This window comes from Triticum aestivum, chromosome 7D, assembly GCF_018294505.1.
Source record: "Triticum aestivum cultivar Chinese Spring chromosome 7D, IWGSC CS RefSeq v2.1, whole genome shotgun sequence".
Lineage (NCBI taxonomy): Eukaryota > Viridiplantae > Streptophyta > Magnoliopsida > Poales > Poaceae > Triticum > Triticum aestivum.
Window position 1 is genome coordinate 500,370,148 of NC_057814.1, and position 12,396 is coordinate 500,382,543.

Sequence of the window (12,396 nt, forward strand, 5' to 3'; positions counted from 1 at the left end):
GTTCGTCCAACAAGTCAAGAGCATCTTGGCGCGCCTGTTCATTGTCCGCCTCAACATAAGCCGCCACTCGAGGCGAGTCATGACGGACGTCACTGGGGAGGACTGCTTCTGCTCCATAAACCATGAAGAAAGGCGTAAAGCCTGTAGACCTGTTAGGAGTAGTGTTGATGCTCCACAGCACGGAGGGCAACTCCTCCACCCAACAACCCGGCGTCCGTTGCAAAGGGACCAAAAGCCGGGGCTTGATGCCCTTCAGAATTTCCTGATTAGCTCTCTCAGCCTGACCATTGGATTGAGGATGAGCCACCGAGGAAACATCAAGTCGGATATGCTCTCGTTGACAAAACTCCTCCATGGCGCCTTTGGATAAATTGGTGCCATTGTCAGTTATAATGCTGTGTGGAAAACCAAAGCGAAAGATCACCTTTTTCATAAACTGAACCGCCGTGGCTGCATCACACTTGCTAACTGGCTCCGCTTCAACCCACTTGGTAAACTTGTCAACTGCCACCAAAAGGTGGGTCTTCTTATCCTTGGATCTTTTGAAAGGCCCAACCATATCAAGCCCCCAGACCGCAAAGGGCCAAGTAATTGGGATCATCCTCAGCTCTTGAGCCGGTACATGAGCCCGTCGCGAGAACCTTTGGCAGCCATCACACTTACTGACCAAGTCCTCTGCATCAGCATGAGCCGTCAACCAATAAAAACCATGACGAAAAGCCTTGGCCACAAGAGACTTTGAGCCGGCGTGATGGCCACAATCCCCTTCATGGATCTCACGCAAGATCTCTTGACCTTCCTCAGGGGAAACACAACGCTGAAACGCTCCCGTAACACTGCGGTGATGCAACTCACCATTGATAACAATCATTGACTTAGCCCGCCGGGTTATTTGCCTGGCCAAAGTTTCATCCTCAGGCAACTCGCCCCGGGTCATGTAAGCCAGATAGGGCATTGTCCAGTCCGGTATGATATGGAGAGCCGCCACCAGTCGTGCCTCCGGGTCAGGGACAGCCAAGTCTTCCTCTGTAGGCAGCTTAACAGAAGGATTATACAGGACATCCAGGAAAGTATTAGGCGGCACCGGCTTTCGCTGGGATCCTAGCCGGCTTAAAGCATCAGCCGCCTCGTTCTTCCTGCGATCAATGTGCTCTACTTGGTAGCCCTGAAAGTGCCCAGCAATGGCATCAACTTCGCGGCGATAAGCCGCCATGAGAGGGTCCTTAGAGTCCCACTTGCCTGATACTTGTTGAGCCACCAAGTCTGAGTCACCGAAACACCTTACCCGGCTCAAGCTCATCTCCTTAGCCATCCGAAGACCGTGGAGCAAGGCCTCGTACTCAGCCGCATTGTTAGTGCAAGGAAACATCAATTGTAGCACATAATGAAACTTGTCACCTTTAGGGGAAGCCAATACAACTCCAGCCCCCGAGCCCTCCAACTGCCTGGACCCATCGAAGTGAATAGTCCAATATGTGTTATCCGGCTTTTGCTCGGGCACTTGTGACTCTGTCCAATCATTGATGAAATCCACCAAGGCCTGAGACTTAACAGCAGTGCGTGGCACATATTTGAGACCATGAGGTCCGAGCTCGATAGCCCACTTAGCCACTCTCCCTGTGGCCTCTCTGTTTTGGATGATATCACCAAGAGGGGCAGAACTGACCACAGTGATGGGATGACCCTGGAAATAATGCTTAAGCTTCCGGCTCGCCATGAACACACCATAAACAAGCTTCTGCCAATGCGGATACCGCTGCTTGGACTCAATGAGCACTTCGCTGACATAATAAACCGGCCGCTGAACCGGATGCTCCTTACCCTCTTCCTTGCGCTCCACCACCACGGCCACACTGACGGCTCGCGTGTTAGCAGCCACATACAGCAATAAGGGCTCCTTATCAACCGGAGCAGCAAGGACTGGGGGCTCTGCCAGCTGCTTCTTCAAATCCTCAAAGGCAGTATTAGCTGCATCATTCCAGACAAAGTTATCAGATTTCTTCATCAACTGATATAATGGCATGGCCTTCTCACCCAAACGGCTTATAAATCGGCTTAAAGCAGCGATGCGACCCGCCAAGCGCTGAACATCATTTATACACGCCGGCTTAGCCAGGGAGGTGATGGCCTTGATCTTCTCCGGGTTAGCTTCAATGCCTCTGTCAGAAACTAAAAAACCCAAGAGTTTGCCTGCAGGAACACCAAAAACACACTTGGCCGGGTTAAGCATCATCTTGTAAACCCGGAGATTATCAAAGGTTTCCCTCAAATCATCTATCAGGGTTTCCTCTTTTATAGATTTAACTACAATGTCGTCCACATAAGCATGAACATTGCGCCCAATCTGTTTATGAAGACAGTTCTGTACACAACGCTGGTAAGTCGCCTGTGCACACTTGAGTCCAAAGGGCATAGACACATAGCAGAAGGCTCCAAAGGGAGTGATGAACGCCGTCTTCTCCTGGTCCTTAACTGCCATTTTAATCTGATGATATCCGGAATAAGCGTCCAGGAAACTTAAGCGCGCACAACCGGCCGTAGCATCAATGATTTGATCAATACGGGGAAGGGCAAAAGGATCAGCCGGACACGCCTTGTTTAAGTCCGTGTAGTCCACACACATCCGCCAAGTGCCGTTCTTCTTGAGTACGAGCACCGGGTTAGCTAACCATTCTGGGTGAAAGACTTCAACAATAAACCCGGCCGCCAAGAGCCGAGCCACCTCTTCACCAATAGCTTTCCGCCTCTCCTCATTGAACCGCCGAAGGAACTGCCTGACCGGCTTAAATTTCGGATCAACATTGAGAGTGTGCTCAGCGAGTTCTCTAGGTACACCTGGCATGTCGGAAGGTTTCCATGCGAAGATGTCCCTATTCTCACGGATGAACTCGATGAGCGCGCTTTCCTATTTTGGATCCAGATTGGCACTGATGCTAAACTGCTGAGATGAATCTCCTGGAACGAAATCAACAAGTTTAGTCTCATCAGCCGACTTAAATTTCATTGCCGGCTCATGCTCCGTAGTCGGCTTTTTCAGAGAGGTCATATCTGTTGGGTCAACATTGTCTTTGTAAAACTTCAACTCCTCTGTTGCACAAACAGATTCTGCATAAGCTGCATCGCCTTCCTCACATTCCAAGGCCACCTTCCGGCTGCCGTGAACCGTAATGGTCCCATTATGACCCGGCATCTTGAGCTGTAAATATACGTAACACGGCCGTGCCATGAACTTGGCGTAAGCCGGCCGCCCAAATATGGCATGGTACGGACTTCTTATCTTGACTACCTCAAAGGTCAATTTTTCCACCCTGTAGTTGTTCTCATCTCCGAAGGCCACTTCCAACTCGATCTTGCCGACTGGATAAGCCGACTTACCAGGTACCACACCATGGAAGATAGTGTTTGACTGGCTGAGATTCTTATCAACCAACCCCATACGGCGAAAAGTCTCATAATAGAGGATGTTGATGCTGCTGCCTCCGTCCATGAGTACCTTAGTGAACTTATATCCTCCCACCTGAGGAGCCACCACTAAGGCCAAGTGACCCGGATTGTCCACCCGGGGAGGGTGATCCTCTCTACTCCATACTATAGGCTGCTCAGACCACCGCAAGTAGCGTGGAACCGCCGGCTCAACAGCATTCACAGCCCTCTTATGAAGCTTCTGATCTCGCTTACACAGACTGGTGGTAAATACATGGTACTGTCCACCGCTAAGCTGCTTTGGATTGGTCTGATAACCCCCCTGCTGCTGTTGATGACCCTGGCCAGACTGCTGATTAAAGCCCCCTTGACCGTTCTGAGGATTAGAGTTTGAGCCGCCGCCCGGGCCATGAAAGCCGCCGGCGCCTGAGCCGCCGCCCGGGCCATTGTAATTCTTAAAGGCCTTCATGATTGCACAATCCTTCCATAGATGAGTTGCTGGCTTCTCTCTAGAGCCATGCCTTGGACAAGGCTCATTCAGCAGCTGCTCCAGCGTCGGGCCTGACCCGCCGCCTCGGGGAGGGGGCCTCCCCTTACGTCGCTGGTTATTACCTTGTGAGCTGGCGTTGGCCACAAACTCTAGGCTGCCATCGGCCTTGCGCTTGCCTCCTCCTTGGTTCCCCGGGTTATGCTGAGGACCCTTGCCATTGCCGTTCTTCTTTCCCTTCCCTGTCCTTTCATCATCTGAAGCGGGGTCCTTGGTACCATCAGAATCGGCGTACTTGACAAGAGCCGCCATCAGTGTACCCATATCATTGCAGTCGCGCTTAAGCCGCCCGAGTTTCATCTTCAGGGGCACAAAACGACAATTCTGCTCCAACATTAAGACTGCAGAGCCGGCGTCCATCTTATCCGAGGAATGTATTATCTCCTTAACCCGGCGAACCCAATGTGTCGTAGACTCACCCTCCTGCTGCTTGCAGTTAGTCAAATCCACAATTGACATAGACTGCCTACAGGTATCCTTGAAGTTTTGGATGAACCGGGCCTTCAGCTCAGCCCAAGACCCAATGGAATTCGGTGGTAGCCCTTTCAACCAAGTGCGGGCAGTCCCATCTAACATCATGGTGAAGTACTTAGCCATGGCCGCCTCACTGACCTCCAGCAGCTCCATAGCCATCTCATAACTCTCGATCCAGGCTGCGGGTTGTAAGTCTGCTGTGTAATTAGGCACCTTCCTAGGACCTTTGAAGTCCTTGGGTAGACGTTCATTGCGGATAGCTGGCACTAAACAAGGGACACCCCCAGTCCTGGTAGGGATACCCACGTCGGCGGAAGTCGTCGGATAAGCCGGGGGAGTCTGGTAAGCCGTCAACTGAGGCACCTGCTCCGCCTCCTGCCGCGCTCTGTCCTGGTCTGCTGCGTGAAAAGCTCCGTTATGAACCGGGCCATGGCCAGGGGGCGGGTCATGGCGTCGGACGTTACTTGAGCCGGTCGCTGAGACCATGTGCCTGCTGTAACTCGGGCTCCGGCCTGGCCGAGGGGTCGAGTGGATCCTGTCCCGGCTGTAGGAGTACGCCTCTTGCTGCGCCAGTGCTGTCTGAAGGAGTTCCCTGACCCGGCGGGTTTCAATAGCCGTCGGAGAGTCGCCGTCGACTGGGAGAGCCGCCAGCCGTGCTGCCGCGGCGACCATGTTCTCCAGCGGGTTATTATAATGACCCGGGGGTATTGGCACGTACTGAGGCGGGGCAGGGGGCACCTGGGGAGGCCCCATCACTATTGGCTGAATAGGGGTCCCAGACCCGGGCACTATGACCCCTGGCGGGTTACTAGACCCTGCACCTGGCGTGTTGAAGAGGTTGCGTGGATCGTAAACCGGAGGGAGTCGAGATTGGGCCTTTTGATGCCTCCTTCTCATGACCTCATTGGACGCGTTCTGATCCATCGTGAGCCGGAAGGACTGCGCCTGGATCAACTGAGTTTGGGCATCGAGAGCCGCCCTCTCCGCAGCCATCCTGATCCCTTCCGCTGCCAGATCCTCCTTAGCTTTCACTAGATCCAACTTTAACTGTGCCACCTCCGCATCATGCTGAGCTTGATCCCCCGGGTCAACCGTGGCGGTTAACAGGGCCGTCATCCTGTCCGTGAGATCCATTAGCACCTGAGCCGGCGAAGGCACCGGGGTTCCCGCTCCAGCAGCAGGGTTCTGAACAGGCTGTGCACCGGCCATAAAGACTCCGACCTGACTTGGCGGCTCAAACGGGTCCGGAATACTGTCACCGTCGGAACAACCCATGAGCCTGCCATCTTGAAGTTGATACAGTGAATTTGACTCATCAGTGGACGACTCGCCGTCAGAGCCAGCGGCCGCCTCATCCCCAGATCCGGATCGATCAGAGGGCCCTCCATGAATGCATCCCACAAAAGCATGCCTTAAGGCAGGCCGGGCCCGGGCGGGTCGTGCACGCTGAGCCGTCTCGATGAAATCGGCGCAGAGATCCGGCTCAGGGCCCGGCTCACCAATCTTGCCAATGAAAACATGAATTCCACCGAAGGGGACCCGGTACCCGTACTCAATTGAGCCGGCGTCGGGGCCCCAGTTTGCATCATCGATGTAGAGCTTGCCGCGACGACTCTTGGTCATCCGGCCCACAGCGTATCCCTTGAGCCCTTCGAAGCTGCCCTTCAAGAACTCAAATCCACCGTGCGCTGGCCCACGGTGGGCGCCAACTGTCGTGGAATTGTCACGGCAGATGTCCTCGAACTAGGACTTAGTCGTGGAGCCATCGTGACTAGGAAGCTTGAAAGGGTTAAGTGGGACAAGGAACACGAGGGTTTATACTGGTTCAGCCCCTTACCGTGAAGGTAAAAGCCTACGTCCAGTTTGAGGTGGTATTGATTAGGGTTTCGATGACCAGGGAGCGAGACCGCTATGCCTGGTTCTCGATGAGATCTTGCTTGTCCCTAAACCGCTGCCAGGTCGTCCCCTTATATAGGGAGGCCGACGCCCAGCAGCTCTCAGAGTCCCGGCCGGCTCATAAGAGTGTCCGGCTCGGACTCTCAACTATTCTTGCCTTACACTACAAGTTCTACCATGATAATAATTGCAACTACGGGCCTTAAGCCGTATCCGGGTCTTAAGCCCATCTCTGGCCCACCGTCTTTAAGCTTGACGCCGGGCTTCTGGCAATGACCATATGAGTGACCCGGCCCCTTCTGGCGGGTGACTCTAAGGTCTATACCCTCAACACACGGCACCTCCGCGATCTGCACACGTTCAGCTCGGTGACGTCCCTCAAACTCTTGATCCAGCTGAGGCCGAGGGAGAGTTTCGTTAGCACGACGGTGTGATGACGGTGATGATGAAGTTACCGACGCAGGGCTTCGCCTAAGCACTACAACGATATGACCGAGGTGGAAATCTGTGGAGGGGGGCACTGCACACGGCTAAACAATCAACTTGTGTGTCTATGGGGTGCCCCCTTCCCCCGTATATAAAGGGGTGGAGGAGGGGGAGCCTGGCCTCCTATGGCGCGCCCCAAGGGGGGGGGGAATCCTACTCCTACTAGGAGTAGGTTCCCCCCTTTCCTAGTCCTACTAGGAGGGGGAAGGAAGGGGAAGAGGAGAGAAAGGAAAGGGGGGCCGGCCCCCCTCCCAATTCGGATTGGGCTTGGGAGGGCGCCCCCCACCTCTTGGCCTTCTCCTCTCTCTTCCACTAAAGCCCATTAAGGCCCATTAACTCCCCGGGGGGTTCCGGTAACCTCCCGGTACTCCGAAAATGCCCGAACTCGTCCGAAACCTTTCTGGTGTCCAAACATAGCCTTCCAATATATCGATATTTATGTCTCGACCATTGTGAGACTCCTTGTCATGTCCGTGGTCACATCCGGGACTCCGAACAACCTTCAGTACATCAAAACACATAAACTCATAATTCCGATCGTCATCGAACGTTAAGCGTGCGGACCCTACGGGTTCGAGAACTATGTAGACATGACCGAGACTCATCTCCGGTCAATAACCAATAGCGGAACCTGGATGCTCATATTGGTTCCCACATATTCTACAAAGATCTTTATCGGTCAAACCGCATAACAACATACGTTGTTCCCTTTGTCATCGGTATGTTACTTGCCCGAGATTCGATCGTCGGTAACCTCATACCTAGTTCAATCTCGTTACCGGCAAGTCTCTTTACTCGTTCCGCAATGCATCATCCCGTAACTAACTCATTAGTCACATTGCTTGCAAGGCTTATAGTGATGTGCATTACCGAGAGGGCCCAGAGATACCTCTCCGATACTCGGAGTGACAAATCCTAATCTCGATCTATGCCAACTCAACAAACACCATCGGAGACACCTGTAGAGCATATTTATAATCACCCAGTTACGTTGTGACGTTTGATAGCACACAAGGTGTTCCTCCAGTATTCGGGAGTTGCATAATCTCATGGTCAGAGGAACATGTATAAGTCATGAAGAAAGCAATAGCAATAAAACTAAACGATCATTATGCTAAGCTAACGGATGGGTCTTGTCCATCACATCATTCTCTAATGATGTGATCCCGTTCATCAAATGACAACACATGTCTATGGCTAGAAAACTTAACCATCTTTGATTAACGAGATATTCAAGTAGAGGCATACTAGGGACACTCTGTTTTGCCTATGTATTCACACATGTATCAAGTTTCCGGTTAATACAATTCTAGCATGAATAATAAACATTTATCATGATATAAGGAAATATAAATAACAACTTTATTATTGCCTATTGGACATATTTCCTTCAGATGGCAACTGCAGTTGAGCAGCCATGGCAACTGTAGTTGTCCAACATGGCAACCGTAGTTCAGCAACATGGCAACTGCAGTTAAACGAACATGGAAGAGGGTCCAGACCATGACAACTGCGAGGATGCGTGGTGACTGTCACGCGGGGCCTGCGGGGCCATGAGATAGGAGGCCGGACGTACGGGCGTGTGGGAGTTATCTATTTTACCCACACGTAGGTGTGTAGGAGGGATCACGAGGCAAAAAAAGAGGCGTGTGGGCATTACTTGTTTTGCCCACACGTAGGCGTGTGGGCTGGTTCTTTTAGACACCATACAAAACGTGTGGCCAGACCCCTTAACGCCCACACGTGTGGGCGTTATCGACGTCCTTTATTTTTGCCTTTATATATTAGGCCCATGTTTAAGGGTTTGACTCAAATACGCATCCATCTGCATATTCGAAGTCTAGCTGTAGCCCTCTCCCCTACACATATATATTCGACATCAATTCCAATAGTTTTCTAGGCAGGATCAAGTGATCAACCCCTCGGGAGTGAAAAAAGCCACGGACGAGACGACCTAGCCAGCTGTCGCCTCCCCAAAAAGTTAGGGTTCCTCTGTATCCCGCCGGCGCTGGTGCCGGTCCACCCCGTCTCCGGTGGCCTTAGGGCCATGGGGGCGAAGTGCATCCCGGCCTTTGCCGGTGGAAGGGCTCCGTTTTTACATCTTTTGTTGAGTTTTGTTACGGTTTATGTACTGCTCAGAAAGGTGAGACGGTGGCGGCTCTCTGAAGATGGAATAAATGTCTCCCCGCATCGTCGATGGACATGTGGATGTGTGTCTCCGCCGGATCTGTCTTTGGTGGATTTGCTCGGATCTATTCGTTATTCGTCTATGTTCTTGTGTCTTCAGATTGGGTCCTTCTTATCTAAACTCTTCATCTGCGGCGGTTGCTGTTCTGGTGCGTTGGTTCTATAGGGCCTTAGCACGACGACTTCTCGACTGTCTACTACAAGAAGGTTTGCTCAGCTCCGGAGAGGGAGGGGCGATGACAGCGGCACACCTTCAGCTCGCTTTAGTGCTTGTAGTCATCGCTAGGTGGTCTACGGATCTGGATACAATTTTTATTATTTCTAGTGTCCATTATACTGCCATTATTAAAGATGAATAGATCTGAAGTTTTTCTCGCAAAAAATTCCAATAGTTTCAAATGAAATCACCGATTCTTTGGTTTTCAGTGAGAAATATAAAATTTACAGACTTGTATTACACTGTTGGGTCTTGATCTCCATGTGAAATTAAGCCAACTACTTGTCAGATAAAGCACAAATTAATTAACAGCTAGCAGCAGGGCATATACATACATGCGAGCGCGTAGTTACAAAGCAATATCTTTGTCTGAAGCTCAGAATGCGTCTGTATTGTGTATCAATGTGGTGGGCAACTGATCAAGAATGCACCGGTATGGACAAGTTGTTGGCGATGCACCCCATCCTGAAGATCTTGGCGAAGGAGCTCCAGATCCTGAGCTCCTGGTGCACCATCATCGGCGTCCCGTCCTTGACGCAGTGGTCGTACTTGTCCAGCACCGACACGATGTAGCTGAACTCCGGCCGCCTCGCCGGGTTCGACGACCAGCACCTCTTGATCAGGTTGTTCAGCAACGGCGGGCACGAGCTCGACAGCGGCGGCCTCAGGTTCTGACATGTCGATCACCACAGACAGACAGAGACAAGAACGTGTCAGATTCATTTCAGAGTGACGAACGGAGAATCGGAGAGACGGACGGGGTGTGTGGACGGACGGACCTTCTCTGCGGCGGCGTAGGCGGCCTGGACGGGTGTCATGCCCTGGAAGGGGAGGAGGCAGGTGGTGAGCTCCCAGAGCACGATGCCGAAGCTGTAGACGTCCACCTTGCGCGTGTAGGGCTTCTCCTTGATCATCTCGGGCGCCATCCAGCGGTAGGTGCCCTTGTTGCCCTTGGTGGCCTGGCACCGCGTCTCCAGGCAGGAGGTGCCGAAGTCGGCCACCTTCACCCGCATCTCGTCGTTGAGCAGCAGGTTCTGGGACTTGAGGTCGCGGTGCATCACGCCCTGCGCGTGCAGGTACTCCATGCCGCGCGAGATGTCCAGCGCCAGCTTCAGGATCGTCTCCGGCGACAGCGAGTAGGGGTCCTTCTTGTTCAGGTACATCCGCAGCGTCCCCTGCGACATGTACTCCGTGATTATGCAGTACACCGGCGGCTTCTTGCACGCCGCGATGAACTGCAAAAATCAAATCCGAATCATCTCTAGTCAGTGTAAGATAGCATGCATGGCGAATCATCAGTCAGTGTGTACAAGAGGAAACCGATCGAGAGAGAGAGAAAGAGAGGAGATGGACCTGGACAATGTTGGGGTGGTAGAGGCGGGAGAGGAAGGCGACCTCGGAGTTGAACTGGTCCTCCAGGACGGCGCGGCGGGCCTCGTCGCGCTCGGGGATGCGGACCATCTTGACGGCGACGGCGCGCTGCTTGTAGATGCCGCGGTAGATGCGGCTGTTGGCGCCGGCGGCGAACTTGTTGCCGATGAAGAGGTGGGACAGGTCGGCCATCCACTCCTCGCGGCGGCCGCTGTCGCGGGACGAGCCCTCGCCGCCGGAGGAGGCGCCCATGGCCGTGTCCAGCAGCATGGACCACGACTCCATGCTGTCCCAGCGCTTCTTCTCCATGTCGTCCGCCTCCGACGGCCACGGGTTCTTGCCCGACGTCGACGGGGACGACGCGAACAACAGGCCGGTCGCGAACGGCAGTGCCGGCCGCCGGGACGACGCGCCCTCCTGGCTGGCGTCCCCTGCCGGCCGCGGCTGCCGGAAGCAAGAAAGCATGGGTGAGGGGAATCAAGACTCGCACGGCGACGACCAGCAGCGCCTCATTCCAGCAGAAGGGACCAGGCAGCCTCGCCGGCGACGGAGCGACACCAGGCCGGAGCAACGCCGCGCCACGAGCATTGCTTGCCGTACCTACCGTGGATGCTCACGAGCTATATGACACGATCCGAGGCAAAGCATCCGTGCCCATGAGTGAAAACTCCCTCCCTACGTCCTGCTCTCGGTGTAGTCTGTACGATACCTTATCCGAATGATGCACCTAACCTACAGCGAGAATAGCCGATGCTTGTTGCACGACACAAATGGCAAAAACTGAAGGCGATGGAGCGCACGATCGAATGCCTCCTGCCTCCTCTCCTCCGTCCTTGTTCTTAGGCCAGTGGGTACGGTACCTAGCTAGCTAGTGCGTGCTCTCGAGAAGCAAAGTGGGACGCCGGTGCTGCTGGCACTGGAGATAAGCCATGGATGGACGGACGGGGAGACTAATTAAAGGCGCTCAAGGATGTCTCGTGAAGAAGCCGTTCAGGAAAAGGCGCCAGTTGCATGCAGATGCAGGAGTGGTAGCTAGGCCAGGCATGCATGCACGCTCCCGGATGCGAGGGAGGGATGAGGCACGCACCTGCAATATCTGTATCTGTAAAAGAGAAAAGGTTCGTGTGACATGACAAGCAGTGAGACGGACGGATGGATATTGGGAGGGGAAAGGTGTGGCGTCTGAAAGTTACGGATGCATCAGGGGCTACGTACTTTACGCTTTGTTTGATCGATCCACGCAGTGAGTTTCTGTGGTAGAGTATGTATGAACGGGTGATCAGGCTGCCGCCGCCGGTGTGTGCTGGTATGACATCACCAGCTGCGTCATTTCTTCCCCGGAAAGCAGTTGACGGGAGGTTGAAGAGGCTGAAATGTATGCGAAAGGTGGACTGAAACTCCACTGTATGGCAAGGATGAATTGTTTTGGACTGTAATGGGCCGGAAAATCTACCGACAATCGTGCCTACCACTGGCCCAGTTCCGAGACATTAGACCTGCTCATGAGAAAAAAAATTAGGCCTGCTCATGAGAAAATTATATTTGAAAAGCGTCCAACGGAGTAGATTCGGAAGTAAAACAGAGGGGACATACTTTCATGTGGTTGTACCAATGTACCGTATGAAGGGAGAATACAAAAAATTACATAGAGGGGCGCATGTTTTTAGAAGGAACATGTGAAAACCTTGAAGAAAGAGGACTATTCACTCCAAAAATGGGCCCCGATAAAGGCCTCCTGGAAGCCGATGTTTGCGTCCTAATGTCCAAAAGGGAGGGATGTGTCTTCCGTGTGTTG

The 12,396-nt window shown here is 53.2% G+C and overlaps 1 protein-coding gene across 1 annotated transcript; it reads right to left on the reverse strand.

The window, feature by feature from the left end:
- Positions 1-9,432: 9,432 nt before the first annotated feature.
- Positions 9,433-11,570, reverse strand: LOC123167045 (serine/threonine/tyrosine-protein kinase HT1). Its single transcript, XM_044584882.1, has 3 exons — positions 10,584-11,570; positions 10,010-10,465; positions 9,433-9,901 (listed from the first exon to the last, which is right to left on the reverse strand). The coding sequence occupies exons 1-3, from the start codon at positions 11,064-11,066 to the stop codon at positions 9,650-9,652; spliced, it is 1,191 nt and encodes a 396-aa protein (XP_044440817.1). The 5' UTR covers positions 11,067-11,570; the 3' UTR covers positions 9,433-9,649.
- Positions 11,571-12,396: the final 826 nt, after the last annotated feature.

Coding starts and splice junctions, on each gene's coding strand:
- LOC123167045 (XM_044584882.1), bottom strand. CDS start 11,066: ATGCTTTCTTGCTTCCGGCAGCCGCGGCCGGCAGGGGACGCCAGCCAG. Junction 10,466..10,583: donor ACCACCCCAACATTGTCCAG/GTCCATCTCCTC, acceptor TGATTTTTGCAG/TTCATCGCGGCGTGCAAGAA. Junction 9,902..10,009: donor CCTACGCCGCCGCAGAGAAG/GTCCGTCCGTCC, acceptor TCGACATGTCAG/AACCTGAGGCCGCCGCTGTC.